The sequence below is a fragment of the Alosa pseudoharengus genome, unplaced genomic scaffold (genome assembly GCF_046254945.1).
Source record: "Alosa pseudoharengus isolate Yale_2024_CS ecotype anadromous, Long Island Sound unplaced genomic scaffold, YU_APseudo_1.1 YU_APseudo_1.1_scf_19, whole genome shotgun sequence".
Taxonomy (NCBI): Eukaryota; Metazoa; Chordata; class Actinopteri; order Clupeiformes; family Clupeidae; genus Alosa; species Alosa pseudoharengus.
The window spans coordinates 8,070,709-8,085,214 of NW_027468657.1; the positions used below are offsets into that span (position 1 = coordinate 8,070,709).

General features: G+C 47.2%; 2 protein-coding genes across 7 annotated transcripts in view; one reads left to right on the top strand and one right to left on the bottom strand.

The window, feature by feature from the left end:
• elf1 (E74-like ETS transcription factor 1) overlaps positions 1-4,468 on the top strand; it is a 49,935-nt gene extending 45,467 nt beyond the window's left edge. For all 6 annotated transcript variants that reach the window (XM_076291607.1, XM_076291611.1, XM_076291606.1 and 3 more), the window contains 2 exons: positions 1-84; positions 1,051-4,468. The exon at positions 1-84 is cut by the window's left edge and continues 294 nt beyond it. In XM_076291607.1, coding sequence (XP_076147722.1) covers positions 1-84; positions 1,051-1,861 — 895 coding nt within the window. In that variant the 3' untranslated portion in view covers positions 1,862-4,468. The remainder of the gene's footprint in view (positions 85-1,050) is intronic.
• Positions 4,469-9,758: 5,290 nt separating this feature from the next.
• The window catches only part of tnmd (tenomodulin), a 46,815-nt gene continuing 42,067 nt past the window's right edge, over positions 9,759-14,506 (bottom strand). The window contains exon 7 of the mRNA XM_076292839.1: positions 9,759-10,661. Within this exon, the coding sequence (XP_076148954.1) occupies positions 10,452-10,661 (210 nt within the window). The 3' untranslated portion in view covers positions 9,759-10,451. The remainder of the gene's footprint in view (positions 10,662-14,506) is intronic.

Genomic DNA, 14,506 nt, shown 5'->3' on the forward strand with positions numbered 1-14,506 from the left:
GCAAGAGCAGCAGCTGCTGCAAACGGTCCACGTGCTCCAGCCCAACCAGGGCGCCGCTGTGCCCGCACAGTCCCACTCCGTCAGGTGAGGAGCACGCCAGCACGGGTGTGTGTGTGTGTGTGTGTGTGTGTGTGTGTGTGTGTGTGTGTGTGTGTGTGTGTGTGTTTGTGTTTGTGTGTACATGTAATGGGTTAACTTGTGCCCATACATTAATAAGTTACCTAATGGGATATCTCGATGAGAGCCACTTTAGTGCAACCACAGACGCTCTAATATACATGCTGTACATCATAAGTAATGGATTCTGCATGTTGGAGGGCAGAAGTCAAGTTAATATTATACGGCCTTATTATTGTCAATGAAAAATACGACCTACACATCAGTGTGCTAATTATAAGTGGAACAGCTTTAACGTAATGATGTAATGGTAAGCTATCTTCAACTTCCATTACTATATTGTGGCGTGTTAGTATTAGTGGAGGTTTTATCTGATTGTTTGTGTTTGTGTGTGTTCTTATGAGTCTCAGTTGTGTGATTTGCATGATATATAGGTAACAACATTTAACAACATGTAATACGGCTTTAATTTAGTAATGAGCGCATTCTCATTCCAGAAGGAACATATGGGAATACATATGTAGCCACAACAAAGGTCTTTGTATGCATGCAGCGTTTCATGCTTTTATGATTTAATTCTCTAGTGTCCACTCATGAACATTCATGCTTGGGTAATAGCAAGTGCGTGCTGTGAGAAGACGCATTCCTCTCATTATGTGTTCTCTGAACTGTGTCCATATGCTAGTGGCATCACATGGTGTGTAAAGCAGAAAGACCATCGAGGCGGTTTTAAAAATCTGTCCTAGAGAAAAAAGAGATTTACGTAGCCCTTTTGTAACCCTCATGTTCTCTCTTCTCTTTCGCTCTCTCTCTCTCTTTCTCTTTCTTTCGTTCTCTCTCTCTCTCTCTCTCTCTCTCTCTCTCTCTCTCTCTCTCTCTCTCTCTCTCTCTCTCTCTCTCTCTCTCTCTCTCTTTCTCTCTCTCTCTGTCCAGAACCATTAACATGCCAGCCACTGTCCCCATGGTCCTGACGTCCAGCTCCCAGGCGGGCGGCTCCGTCACTCTGCAGACTGTGCCCCTGACCACTGTCCTGGCCAATGGCGACGGCGGCCACGGCTCGCCTCCCCGGGTCATCCTGCACACTGTGCCCTCCACCAGCCCCGGGGGCAAAGACGTGCTGACCATCCAGACCGCCTCGCTGTCCACGGGCGCCGGGGGCAACCTCTCCGGCGGCGGACTCCACGAGGGCCTGCTGGTGACCAGCCTGGGGTCGGCCGTAGGAGGAGGAGGAGGCGGAGGAGTGATGACCAGTGCCGGCTCGCTGAACGGCCTGACCCGCCTGGTGACGCTCAACGCCAACGGTCAGCCCGTGGTGGCCCAGCAGCCCGGCACGGTCATCGCCACCGTGTTCAAGCCCGGCGAGCTGCAGGGCCTCTCTGTGAAGGAGGAGATCCTGGACCCCTTCTACCTGCAGTCGCTGGTCAACTGCGACCCAGGGGCTGGCGGCATCTACGTCAAAGAGGAGATGGACGACGGCTATGGCGAGCTCACGTACAGGACTGTGATCTTCACTCAGGACGACGGCATCGCTAACAGCGACAGTCTGGACGCCAACGGCATGAACGGACACTCGGACACCTCCTCGGGCGTTCCTCTGGCCAGCAGCCCCAGCGAGGGCCTAACTCCCGTGGAGGAGCTGGAGGGGGTCAGCGAGCCCAAGGAGCAGATGGTGGAGGTCCCCGTCAGCGTTAGTCTGCCCACCTCCGACTTCATCCAGATAAAAACAGAGATGTCTGAGACCTAGAGGCAACATCACCCTAACCCCAACCGACCCCCCCACCCCCCACCCTCTCAACCCCTCCATCCGCAGGCGTCTCAGATGGAGTATGGACACAATCAAAAGAAAACCAAACCTATTCAAAAGAAAACCAAAACCTGACTGCTGTTTTTTTTTTTTTTCTTTCAAAGTTTCTTTCATCAGCAGTCAACAGTAGCAGCAGCAAATTTGTAATTTATTGCTCTTAACGAAACAACAACAAAAAATATAGGCCCCTTGCCGGCCGAGGACATTTGTTTACTCATAAACTATGTGAACCAGTGCCTACATTTGAAGGGATTGCCTTTTTTTCAGATGTCTGTTTGATATTTGGAAGAGGGGGGGGGGGGCACTAGCACGCCCCTCTTCCCATCCACATGATCGATCATTCCCCATCAGGAACGCAGCCATTTTAGGAGCAGGGACCACCCGACCAAATGTGCCAGTGAGAAGCTTAAGTCAAGTCATCTCTTGTCCCCCCCCCCACCACCCATCAACCAAAGAACGTCACGGGATGCAACTGAGTTGTCGGTAATTGAAAACTCTGGTGACGGCAAAACCAAAACACAACCCTGTCGAGGACACTTTGATGGCGTGCAGATGGAAAGACTGTTGTTAAACTCATCAGACCAGCCACCAGGTCTTCCACCCATGGTGAAAGAACAGCCGGATATCAGGGGAGTGACTTACAAATAAAAATAAAAAAAATAGAAGAAAAAATAACAAAAGAAACAAACCATGCCTCACACACCTAAACTGAACAGTGCCTTAATTAAAGCAAAGAGGGAGGATGTTGTCTTTTGTCTCACCATGCTGTGCACTCTCTCAGACTTTCCTTTCAATTCAAGGTGCTGCCACCTCTCGCACTATGGACGTGACTCACCGCTCTGTGACTTGCAGTCCCCCCAATCCCCCCCGCCCCCCCCCCGCCGTTATCACGCCATCAATGCAGTGTGATTCTCTGCCGAGACCTCGTGGCCTTAACACACCGTGTTTCTATGGAAATGGGCATTCACTCTCTCCCGCCGCAACCTGATTACAGATAGTATATAATGTATACTTGCAGACTTTCAACCAAGAGAAAGAAAAAGAGTATGAATTTGGGAACAACTTCCAAGCTGGTGATTTCAAAGCAAAAACCCTTATTTCTTCCCCAGAGTAAAGTCCTGTTAATATGAAATGGAAATATAGAAATATATATATATATATATATATATATATATAAATATATATAATATACGATTGAGATTCAATTTTAAGGCCACAAATTTATTTATTTTGTGAATTTCTAAATTCTGTATAAAAAGGCTCTTTTTTATTATTATTTACCTACATATGCAAAAATACCAAATACGAGGGAACGTATATTCCGCAGTGTGTACGAACCAGGAATTGAAATGTTTGTTTGTCTCCAGCTGTATCTGTTTATCATTTTGAAGCATTCCATATACTCTGCACTCCAATGTTTATGTTTTTGTATTGTTATGTTAAACAACAGAAAGAGAAAACGAATCGCCCCATGCCTTCTGTCCTCTCCATAAATAGCCACTGTGAACACATCATTTTGATGTGTTGTTTTTATACGGTAAAATGCCTTTTTCATTGTGCTTCTCAACTAAACTCTGTGCTGGCGTAACTGAGGCCTATTTACCCCCGAAACTAGCAAGCCAGTGAAAGCTCCCACCGGCTCCAATTCATTGGTTTCACAGTCAACCCCATGTTCACCTTTATCACATCCCCCTCTAAAAAGAGTGTACGTAGCACAGAGCCATGCTCCATATTTGAATGATGTTGTTGCCTCCCTCCCCAAATGGGCGTCTCACACTCCATGTGACATTTCTACATTGAGTCGGATGGGAGCCGAGGACTTGCGAGCTGAGGCCTTTAAAAAGCCCAGGACCTCGTGTGTGTTTGTGTGTGTGTGTGTGTGTGGGTGGGGGGTGTGTACGGGGCTGTAAAGCACACTGCACCCATATTGATCCAGAACTCAATTTGTACCGAATTGGTGGCTGTGATTGACTCTGCTGTCTGAAAAGGGGGAGCCTTGGCCGTCTGGATGGACCTTGGTGTGGAGCCAGAGGCCAGGCTTGCGGGGTTACAGGCTGCTCCAACAATTCTTCTCACTCTCAATTCAATTTCCCTCTGAAAATAATCTATGTCCTGATAAATTGGCACAAACACTGGACAATCAGCGTTATGAAATGTTACAGCATTGAAATCGAAAGGAAGTCAGTGACAATCAACGACCAGTGACAATTTTGACCTTGCCTTAACCCCCCATGCCCCCCATTTAATGCCTTACACAACAAGCACAGTCAAATCCTTGCACCTGGCTCCGCTGGCTAAGGTTTGGTTTATGGGCCTCAGCGTTGTCTCTTCTCCCCTGACCCAGCACAAGGGTCTGGTAAGGGTCAGAGTGTATCAGCTGTGCTCCTCTGCCCGAGTCCTGCTGTTTTCTTCTCTCCTGTTATTGTTTTACTTGTGTTGTTCTGGAGCTGCCAGAGGCACTCCGATATGCTGAAATAGTAGTGTAGAAATGTATTTTTTTTTTCTAAAACAAAGAAAAAAATGTAATAAAGCTCAATTTTGCTTAAATGACCTCTTTGAAGTCACATTTGTTTCTGATGCCAAGAAAAATTGCGTTAAGCTGACTGTTCTACCATCTGCAAACCACAAAGGACTCAAAAGGACTCGCCTCCATTGTTCCGACTTTATTAAGTGTTTCTTTCCCCTCTCTCCTTCACGAGTCCTCACATCTCATAATAAGCCTAAGCACCAGCCTCTGAAGGAGGTCAGACCAACTGCTTGGGTTTTCACATATTTCCTTTGCTAGTTTTTTGCTTTTTCCCCGACAATTACGACTTAATTTCGTGTTCCGAGCCCTAAGAAGCCGAAAAGGGAGCTAAAGCTCAACTGTGAGGGCAAACAAGTTCACAGCACATCTGCTTGCAGGCCTGCAGATGTGGAAGCCCACGCCGCTCCACCATGGTGGATCAGAGCTGCGTGTGTGTGTGTGTGTTTGGGGGGGTGGGGGGAGGCTGGGAGCAGAGGAAATTGAGCTGCTGTGGAGGTGATTGGGCTCGACCACCTGTGTGTTTTTATTTAATGCTATCAGACCCGTGCCCCTGCTGTCAAGTCCAGTCATGCGGAGAGTGTGAAGGCAGCGCCGGCGGGAGAGGGGCTCTCGCCTGCCCGTCTGCCTGAGACGTCTCCTCTCTCCATTGATTAGCAGCTGCCACCCCAACGCGTGATGCTGCTGCTGCTGGCCCTGCTGGTGGTGATGGTGGTGGTGGTGCCCGTGGTGGCAGCAGGAATAGCAGCGCCAGCTGCTGTGGAATCCACAACTGGCTGGAGCCTTGTGTGTTTCGGTGTTTGATGATCGGTGTGCTCGTGCTGGTGGTGGGATTGTGTGTGCGGGTGGGCGGGTAGGTGAGTGAGGTGGCGGTGGTGGTGGTGGTGGGTGGGTGGGGGGGGGGCCCTGTTGCCAAGGGTGTGAGTCGCGTTTGGGGAGAGGGAGAGCCAACGCGCAAGAGAGAGAGCCATCTGGCAGCCGGTCGCCGCCACCGCTCCCAGCCCCCGAGTTTACTCAAGTACAGCTGGAGACCAGGCTCTTTCGGCGTGTCCACGGGTGGGCGAGGCGGGCAAACAAACACAAGCAAACACGGCAACAGAAAATAGCACAAACAGAAACAACAGCGCCGGGCTAACACAACACCAGCCTCTCCGAGGCAACAACAGCTAGGAGCAGGTAGGGGTAAGAGAGGGGAGATCAAATATACACACAGCAAAAAATTCACCAGCCCCCCCCCCCCCAATGCTCTTTTATTTGCTGTAATTGGCTGGCTGCACTGTCTACAACAACTTGAAACAAGCACGACCTCAAAGGAAGCTCCATCCCTGGCTGATCCTCAGGTGGTCGGTCGAGAGTTGATAGTCAACTTATTTGACATGAAAGCAGAAGGAGGCGAAAGACCAAAGAGCAGTATCCTTCAATTCAAATCAGTCAAGGCTGCGGAGCTCGACAGCCAAGCGCAGCTCACGCGCTGCTCTTGTTTAGACAGCAGGCTAGTGACATGAAATGCTGAAGTCCAGGTTCCAGGGGTTAGAGAGTGGGAGAGAAGTGTGTGTGTGTGTGTGTGTGTGTGTGTGTGTGTGTGTTTGTTGGGAGTGATGTTTCTAGAAAACTCCAGGGCCCTGTGGAGCTGAGGGCGTGTGTGAGAGCTATTTCTGAGACAGGGCGAAGAAGCAAGCAGCTGGGGGCTCATGACACAGCTGAGGAGTGTGAGTGCCCACCCACCCCCAGGGGGCAGCGGGGAGCAACGGCGGTGCCGGCACCTGCTGCTGCTCGGTCGCTTGCTCACGCCTCTCTGTCTGGGGGCTGCTGGGAGATTTTTCACTAAACAGGTGCCGGGGCTCATACCAGCGTGAGTTCTCTGGAGCACGGGCGCTAGACTGAGCGTCATACCTCAGTTAAAGACTAAAGACTACAACCACCTACTCAATTCACTGGTGTCGCGCAGAGCGCCTGTGAGAGTCATACCTCAGTTAAAGACTAAAGACTACAACCACCTACTCAATTCACTGGTGTCGCGCAGAGCGCCTGTGAGAGTCTCGCTCTTATCATATTTCTCAGGATAGTTAAGGTAGACCAGGAGAGGGTGTGCATGTCCTGTCTCGAACAGGGCAGTCGGCTGAGGGCTTAGTGTCCCAAGCTGTAAATAGATAGATAGATAGATAGATAGATAGATAGATAGATAGATAGATACTTTATTGATCCCTAGGGGAAATTCAAATGAAAATAAGAAATAAAAAAATAACACTCATCAGTGTTTACATTTCGAACGCATTCGGCACCATTTTGCCTGTTGAGAAAAGACCCAGATGAGCATCAAGTAGATTTGAGTATTGATTGAACGTGGGGAGGAGAAGATCATGCATACATCAGCATAGATGATGTATTGATACAGACTTCAAATGCAAGCAGAGCAGAGCAGAGCAGAGGCACTACCTCCATACTCCATACTAAACGGCTCATCGTCTGGCTGCAGTCCTTCACATCTGACACGGCCTGGCTTAGATGAACATGCTGTTCTGATGTCCGGCCATCGGATGGCACTAGCAGCACGCTTTCCTCGCTCCCCTAAACTCCTTCAGGCGTTTGGGGGGTTTCACGACTGAACACAGTGTACTCTTTCTCTCTCTCTCTCTCTCGTCCTCTCTCTCTTTCGCCCTGTCTAGTCCTTCTCCCGCATATTTCTTTCTTTCTTTCTTTCTTTCTTTCTTTCTCCTGCAGAACCACATGCCAACCAGGAGCCAATACGAGAGAGAGAGAGAGAGAGAGAAACTAAACACTGTAATGGCCAAGTAATGCATTGTAAACCAAAACAAATGGCTAGGAGGTAAATTGCAGCACACTTTGATGTGCTAACAAAAGGAAAATTATTCACATGCACACCTGTTAGGGTTCACTGCTCCGCGGGCCACAACAGAGAGCCCCCCCTCACCTTGGCATGGGCACTGGCGGCCAAGGCCACGCAACCAGACTCACAGCGGCTCTCTCCTCATCTGTTCCGCCTGCGTCCTCATCAACACAAAACAGGTACACAAGCTGTTGCTATTTTATTTGTATCTATTTATTTGCATGTGTATATATATTTGCATGTGTGAAAAAATATAAAAGAAGTCAAAAAAGAGTCAGATACCAGACTGTGACTAGAAGCTCTGATGATTTTTTTGTCTTTCTTTCTTTCTTTCTTTCTTTCTTTCTTTCTTTCCTTTTATCTTCTCTCTTCATTTCATTCGAATGTTGTCCCCCAAGACCACAGATTTTCCCCTTTTAGATTCCCCAGATAGCGGTGTAAATGTCCTAAGTGCAGCAGCTGAGGGTTATGTTTGTTTACTGGTGATAACAAAGCAGAAGGTTGATTTTATTACCATTTCTTTTTTGCTTTCTTGGAGATTGCTGTGTGGTGCTGCGAATAATGTCTGTTATCTCTCCAAGGTGGCACCAGCAAGCCAGCTGTTCTGTAAAATGATTGTCAAGACCTGACTTGCAACTGAAAAACAAACATTATCGATATTCTGTGCACCCGAAGGGAGACTGATGAGGATTGGCAGTACATTACAGATGGTTGAATCAACATGAGGTTAAGTACACACACATACACACACGCATGCGCATGCACACACACGCACACACACACACACACACACACACACACAAATCAATCCTGTTAGCTCAGTATCTAGCGCCTTACTGTCCACAGCGTATGTCAGACACAGTATGCTTTTTCAGTGAGAGGAGAAAGAGACGTAAACACACATGTAGGTTATCATGCACTTCTCAGGGCTGCCTTTAGGCTTCGTGGTGAGTTAAATTAGTTTGTTTGAAGTCTGCTGCCGTTAGGCTTTCAGAAGCTTAGAGCACCATCATTTCGCTCCTCTCACTCACTCTTAGCTTTTTTACTCTGAGCACTGGAGAGAAATGAGCTGAATTGACTGAATTTGATCTTGTATTTAGGAATGCAGCATACACCCATAAAAACATGGCATAAGGGCCTTTTTTCAAACAGACTGGCATTTCAGGCCCGTCACAGAAACTTGTAATGTTGGTGGTAGTGGTGGTGATGTGTGTCTTATTCATTATCCTAGTGTGTGTTTGTGTTTGGATGTGTGTGTGTGTGTGTGTGTGTGTGTGTGTGTGTGTGTGTGTGTGTGTATGTGTGTCTGTGTGTTTGTGTGTGTGTGTGTGTGTGTGTATGTGTGTGTGTCTGTGTCTGTGTGTGTATGTAGGGGGACAGGGGCTGTCCCCTTCTGATCTGCCATCTAGACCACGAGCCTTAAAGAATTCTTAACGTTCTAGTTGGGGGTTTGCATTTTGGGGAGAACTGATATTTCTGGAGAGGTAAGGGTCTATCTCCATATCCACAGCAGCAAATTCTGAAGCTTATGTTAGGATAGATATGGCTAAGGTTTTGGAATGTTTTTTTTTTTTGGCCAATGTTGGTTGTGGGAATTTGTTTCTAAAGGGAGAACCACTGCATGAGAGATGGTGAAATAAGCAGATCTCGTCAGTCACAAAAACCTAGACCAGGCTCTTTCCTTTCGGCCTTATATTTGCCTTGGGTGTTTGTGGAGTTTGTGTACTGTATGTGCTGAATTTGGCCGTCTTTTGTCACGGAGATGAAAGCAATATTTTTGCTCTGGGTGTGAATCACTTCCCGAAATAGCCAGTGTGACTTAAACCTTAAATTGATTCTCAGAAGCGCTTTGGTTTGCAAAGCGCTGGCACATATGCAAAGGGGTTTTGCGCCTTTCTTTCACGGCAGCAGTCACACCTCGAGTTGGATAGGAGACCTGGCTGTCTGAGTAGGTGCAAAAGTCAATAAAAACCAGACTTATGAAAAGCAATGACAGTGTCTGGTGTATAGCAGGGGGGTGGGGGGGCTGAGTTGATACAGAATCAGAGAACATCTATCCCACTGACAGACAGTTTTCCTCAGTTGGCTGAGACTGCACTTGTAATGCTGAAAGTTTGATCGCAAAACTGGCAAACTGTGCTCTGTGGTTGTACATTTTTTTCATCATCTTCTTTGGTAATCTTTATGTAGACCTGCTCCAAAGACACATAAGAAAACTTTGAAAGATTGGAAACTTTAAAAGATAGGAAACTTTAAAAGATCGGAAACTTAAAAAGATCGGAAATTTTAAAAGATTGGGAACTTTAAAATATTGGAAACTTTCCTTTTTTTAGCTCAGCATCAACCAAAGTACAGAACAAGAACCCGGCGTGAAATATTGTATTTATCAAACGAGAATAAAAAGATGAAACTTGGGCGTGAAATATTGTATTTATCAAATGAGAATAAAAAGATGAAACTTGGGCTTGTAAATATGGACATTTTATTTCATTTGAAGACATTAAATTCACATATTTCTACATTAGTATACCGTGGATAAAAACACAATGTACTGTACGCAGTACAGCTAAATGTTGTACATGCTAATTGCCAGTAAAAGTCCTTAACCATATGGAATGTCTAATAGAAAAAGAATACAAGTACATTGGTAACCCCTCACACCCATCTGTTAAATAAAGAAAGATCAGGAGGTTCATGCAAACAAAAGTTTGGTGAAAAGAAAACATTTACTTCTAAAGTTCTTAAAAATTCAACATCAAGAAAGGTGCCCCAGTTTGTTTACATCTGCAACAGATGATTTTTTTTTTCACCAAGAAAGAAACGTTGATTGAAAAAACAAGTCACGCAAGATTCATTGCACAAAACATTGGAAAGCCAATTTGCGAATAAATGCAGTGGAATAAGGCAACAGAGGCAAAATGGCTGAGCAAGCACTCATGGTTCCGTCTCTGCTTAGAGTTAATCTCATGAAACATCAAATTAGCGTTTGTTTGTGTACTCCACTGATAGAGAGTGATTTACATAAAACATTACTGCTCCCGAGCCCAGCAAAAACCATGAAGTAGGCTAAGGCATATCAGATATCCTGAGCTGCGTTAGCACCAGCACCAATTAATCTTTCAGTCAGCCAGGAGGACGTGGAGCCGCGCCGACTCACTCTAAACTCGGCCGAGCATCCGTGCGATCCACCAGTTGCACGGCATGATGATTTGGCAGATGACGCGGCCGCCCTGGTAGTAGTACGGATAGGGCCAGTAGCCGCCCAGCGGCTCGTGATAGCGCTGGCAGTGGCGGTAGCCACGGCGACAGTGTTGGCAGCAGTAGCCTTGTTCGTCCAGGGCGTTGGTGAGCTCGAGTCCGATTTCTCTCTACAAAGGAAAAAAAAAACAAGGGTGGGGCAGTCATTAGAGCAGCCAGTCGTGCCAGTGATTGACCCTCCTCAAGACTGATGGCTTGATTTGAGGTTTGAGCGCTTTGGACTTGATGGTAAATTGACAACAGTTCAGACCCAACCGAACTCAATGATGGCGCGGATCAAAACAGTATTTACACGAGGCGGCCTTGATTTGAGCTAGCGGAGCATAAAGCATGATATAATACCCTTGACCTTTCCATTGTGCCAGTGCTAGCATTCCTCCTGCCAGGCCTGTCCCACCTCTCTCCTGCAGGACTCCCTCAGCCCTGTTTGGCCCGGCAGTTCTCCATCAAAGTGGGTTTGACACTGCTGGTAGCCAGGATAATTACGCTATCCCTTTCTTCTGTGACCTCTCACTCCTCGACACACACACACACACACACACACACACACACACACGCTCTAACACACATACATGACACAAACACACACACACACACACACACACACACACACACACACACACTAACCCACACACTAACACACATACATGACACACAAATAGACATTAAAAAACACACTCTCTCTTTCTCTCTCTCTCTTTCTCTCTCTCTCACACACACACACACACACACACACACACACACACACACACACCACATCACAGCACACACACAGAGACAACTAGTAAAATGGCTGCCACCTCTTAATTTGAGCCCACAAATGAAAGCATCCCCCACCTCGGTGACCTTGGCACAAAGTGGCTGGCACATTCCTGAGGCAATTAGCAGAGTAATGATCGCCTAACAAGATCCCCTTTATTTGCTCGCGCCGGCCACATCACAATTTATATAAGGGGCCAAATGAAACTCAAACACAAGGAATATTGGGTGAAATTAATGGGCTGCGGATTTTTCCATTGTGATGGTCGGCGTGTGTGTGTGTGTGTGTGTGTGTGTGTGTGTCACACCTCCAAACCCCAACCCTCACCCCCACCTTACCCTAGGCTGAAGAGCCATGCCTTTGATCAAGAGCATTTCGGAAATTGCATGCCAAGAACAGGGTTCCTACATAAACACAAGTCTACTAGCTAGCACTTCAGCAGAGCCTAGCCAACAGCTGCACACAATGCACTGCAGCCTAGATTCAACAGAGAAACAAATCCCATGTCACACTTTGTGCCTTGCTTACTTCAAAATCAACATCAAGCTCACTTTGGTCTCACACACTGGTGAAGATTTTGGAAATGTTATATTTTTGACAAAGTGCTGCAGATGCAACAGTTACCATACGTATCCAGATCTGGAAAATACTGAGATCTAATTCGGTATTTTTCTGTACTTCTCCACACTTAGCACAACCTTGCGAGAAGTGGCCACGGTGGGAGAAGATGCCACCCTGGACGCAGCCTGACGGCAGAACACTCCAGGCACACAAAACGAGATGGCTCTTCAGAGACCGCATGGAGCCTCCCGTCTGATTAAAACGCACTGTAGTAACTAACGCTCGTTACAGCCACTGACCTAGATGTCTGGGAAAGGCAAACAATCAGGTGTTGACTTCTTTAAAAAAACAAAAACAAAGACAGAATGCAAGTGGGGAGCGAGGAGAGGCAGCTTCAGGTCCTCATGGTTGGCACGGTAACTGCTATTGGATTGGATATGCTAATTTCCATTCCAAATCAGTGTAGACGTACTCCCAACACATAGACACAACCCAGGTGATACAAATCAGCCATTACAACAAAGTACAAAGATGATGAATTGTGTGAATTTGCACTCTCTTAATGATGGGGACTGCATGTTTAAGATGAGGGGGGGGGGGTGAGGACACATGTGTCACAGTCATGATTTATGACTCTTGCAAATGCAAAGAGGCAATTACTGATTTATAATGTCTGTCAACTGGTGGGGGTCATCACTTTTACATGCGACGATTAATAATGTAGCCAACTACACAATGACTGTCGATGTTCAAGTGATCGCATTATCAGGTCCACAAGCTAACCCTCGCCTGCTCCAGCATTGGGGGATATTTCAGCTAAATGATGGGTGATAAGGCACCAAACAAACAGACATTGAGTGGTATTGTTCCACCGAGGCAAATTAATCAAAGCCAGTGCCTCTCGAATAGATTGCACATATTAATCACGGTACCTTTGAACTTCCATTTGTGAGACAGTGTTGCGCTGATCAGAAACGACCACCATGGGAAATGTACCCTCCACTCATAAACAAGCGGCATTAATTAAAAATTAAAGTCATTACCACCGAATCTGCTCTGAATTTACAGCGACGTTCTTTATTTATTCGCGTCGGGGCATTACAATGCGACACAGCCTCCCTGAAGGATCATGGGAAGGATTCAATATGGACAAGTGAGGTGGAAAACCAAGCCAGTTGTGTCGAATCATCCAGCGAGTTACAACTCAACTCAGCTGAATTTCTACACCTCTATAAATCACCTCAGTGCTTCTGATTAATGTCGAGCTTACTGATGTGAGAGACACATTTGTCCCTTGAGTATTACTCAACCATTTGCCAACTAACATGCAACTGGAATCAAATACTGTGCATTGCCAATTCACGTTGTAGCAAAGGCATAGCCCTCTGGGAACCTGCAGGTGAACAACTCTGCATAGATTCTGAAGATATAACAGAGCCGTTTCCCCAACGTTTCATTTACACTCTACTCCATTCTACATGCTCTCTATGATTGGCAGTTCAGAATGTGTGCAGAGGAGAGGAGAGGAGAGGAGAGGGTCTCCAAAAGCTTTGATGGGGGCCAGCGTCCGTCCAGAGAGGGGCCCTTGTGTGTGTGTGTGTGTGTGTGTGAGGGGCCCTTGCACAGGCGCCGGGTGTTTGATCACTATTTCATTTGCCAATAACATCCCAGGCCAAGGCGCGCGGGTCACGCAGTGGTCCATCAACTCCCTTCAGATAGCCAATCAGAAATCAATTTGCCTGAAGTCTGAAGGCGGACTGGCCAGTCGGCCTGCTTGTCCGAGAGGCTTATCTGCAGAATGTGGGTCAAGGATCATGATGCAATTTCTCGGGCGCGTTGGATGATAGTTATTAAGTCTGAGGGATCGCCGCGACCAGCGCCGTGCTGTGGCACATCACTGTGGCAGACGCGGCCAAAGGTCAGCCTTGTAAACCTCACGCCTCTGAAGCACCACACTCAGTGGTTATTTATACTAGAGACGGTCAGAGAGGTCGGGTGAGGAAAAGAAGAATATATAGAACAAAGACTGTGGTAGGAGAGGGAAGTAAGACTTTCTTCATTTTGCTCTCATTGGAGGTGGCATGAGCAACCATCTGTGGCGCTGATGGTTAAAGAATCACGCAGAATGCAAATATACTTTCTCCTCGTCAACCAGTGACATCCGACTCCCAATTACTGGCAGAGTCACTTCACCCCCCAGCAATCACCCCTCCACACCACACACACACACACACCACACACACACATACACACCACACACACATACACACCACAAACACACCACACACCAAAGCTCTTGCTATCGTTCGACCCACAGACGGAACTTGGCTGGGAAAGGTGTTGGAAGGGGATGGACTGGCGAGTCATAAAGGGCTGATAGAAATAGGGCATATGAAAAAGAGAGATAGAGAGAGGAGGGCGGAGGGATGGAGAGAGGAGGAAAAAGAGACACGTTTCATCTGTGGGTTTTGCTTTAATTAGACGGAACATTGAAGCTGTGGATATGGGAGAGAAGGAGGGACACGGACGGAGGAGGAGGAGAAGGAAGGAGGAGGAGGAGGAGAAGGAAGGAGGAGGAGGAGGGGAGGAGGAGGAGGAGGAGAAGGAGGGACACGGAAGGAGGAGGAGGAGGAG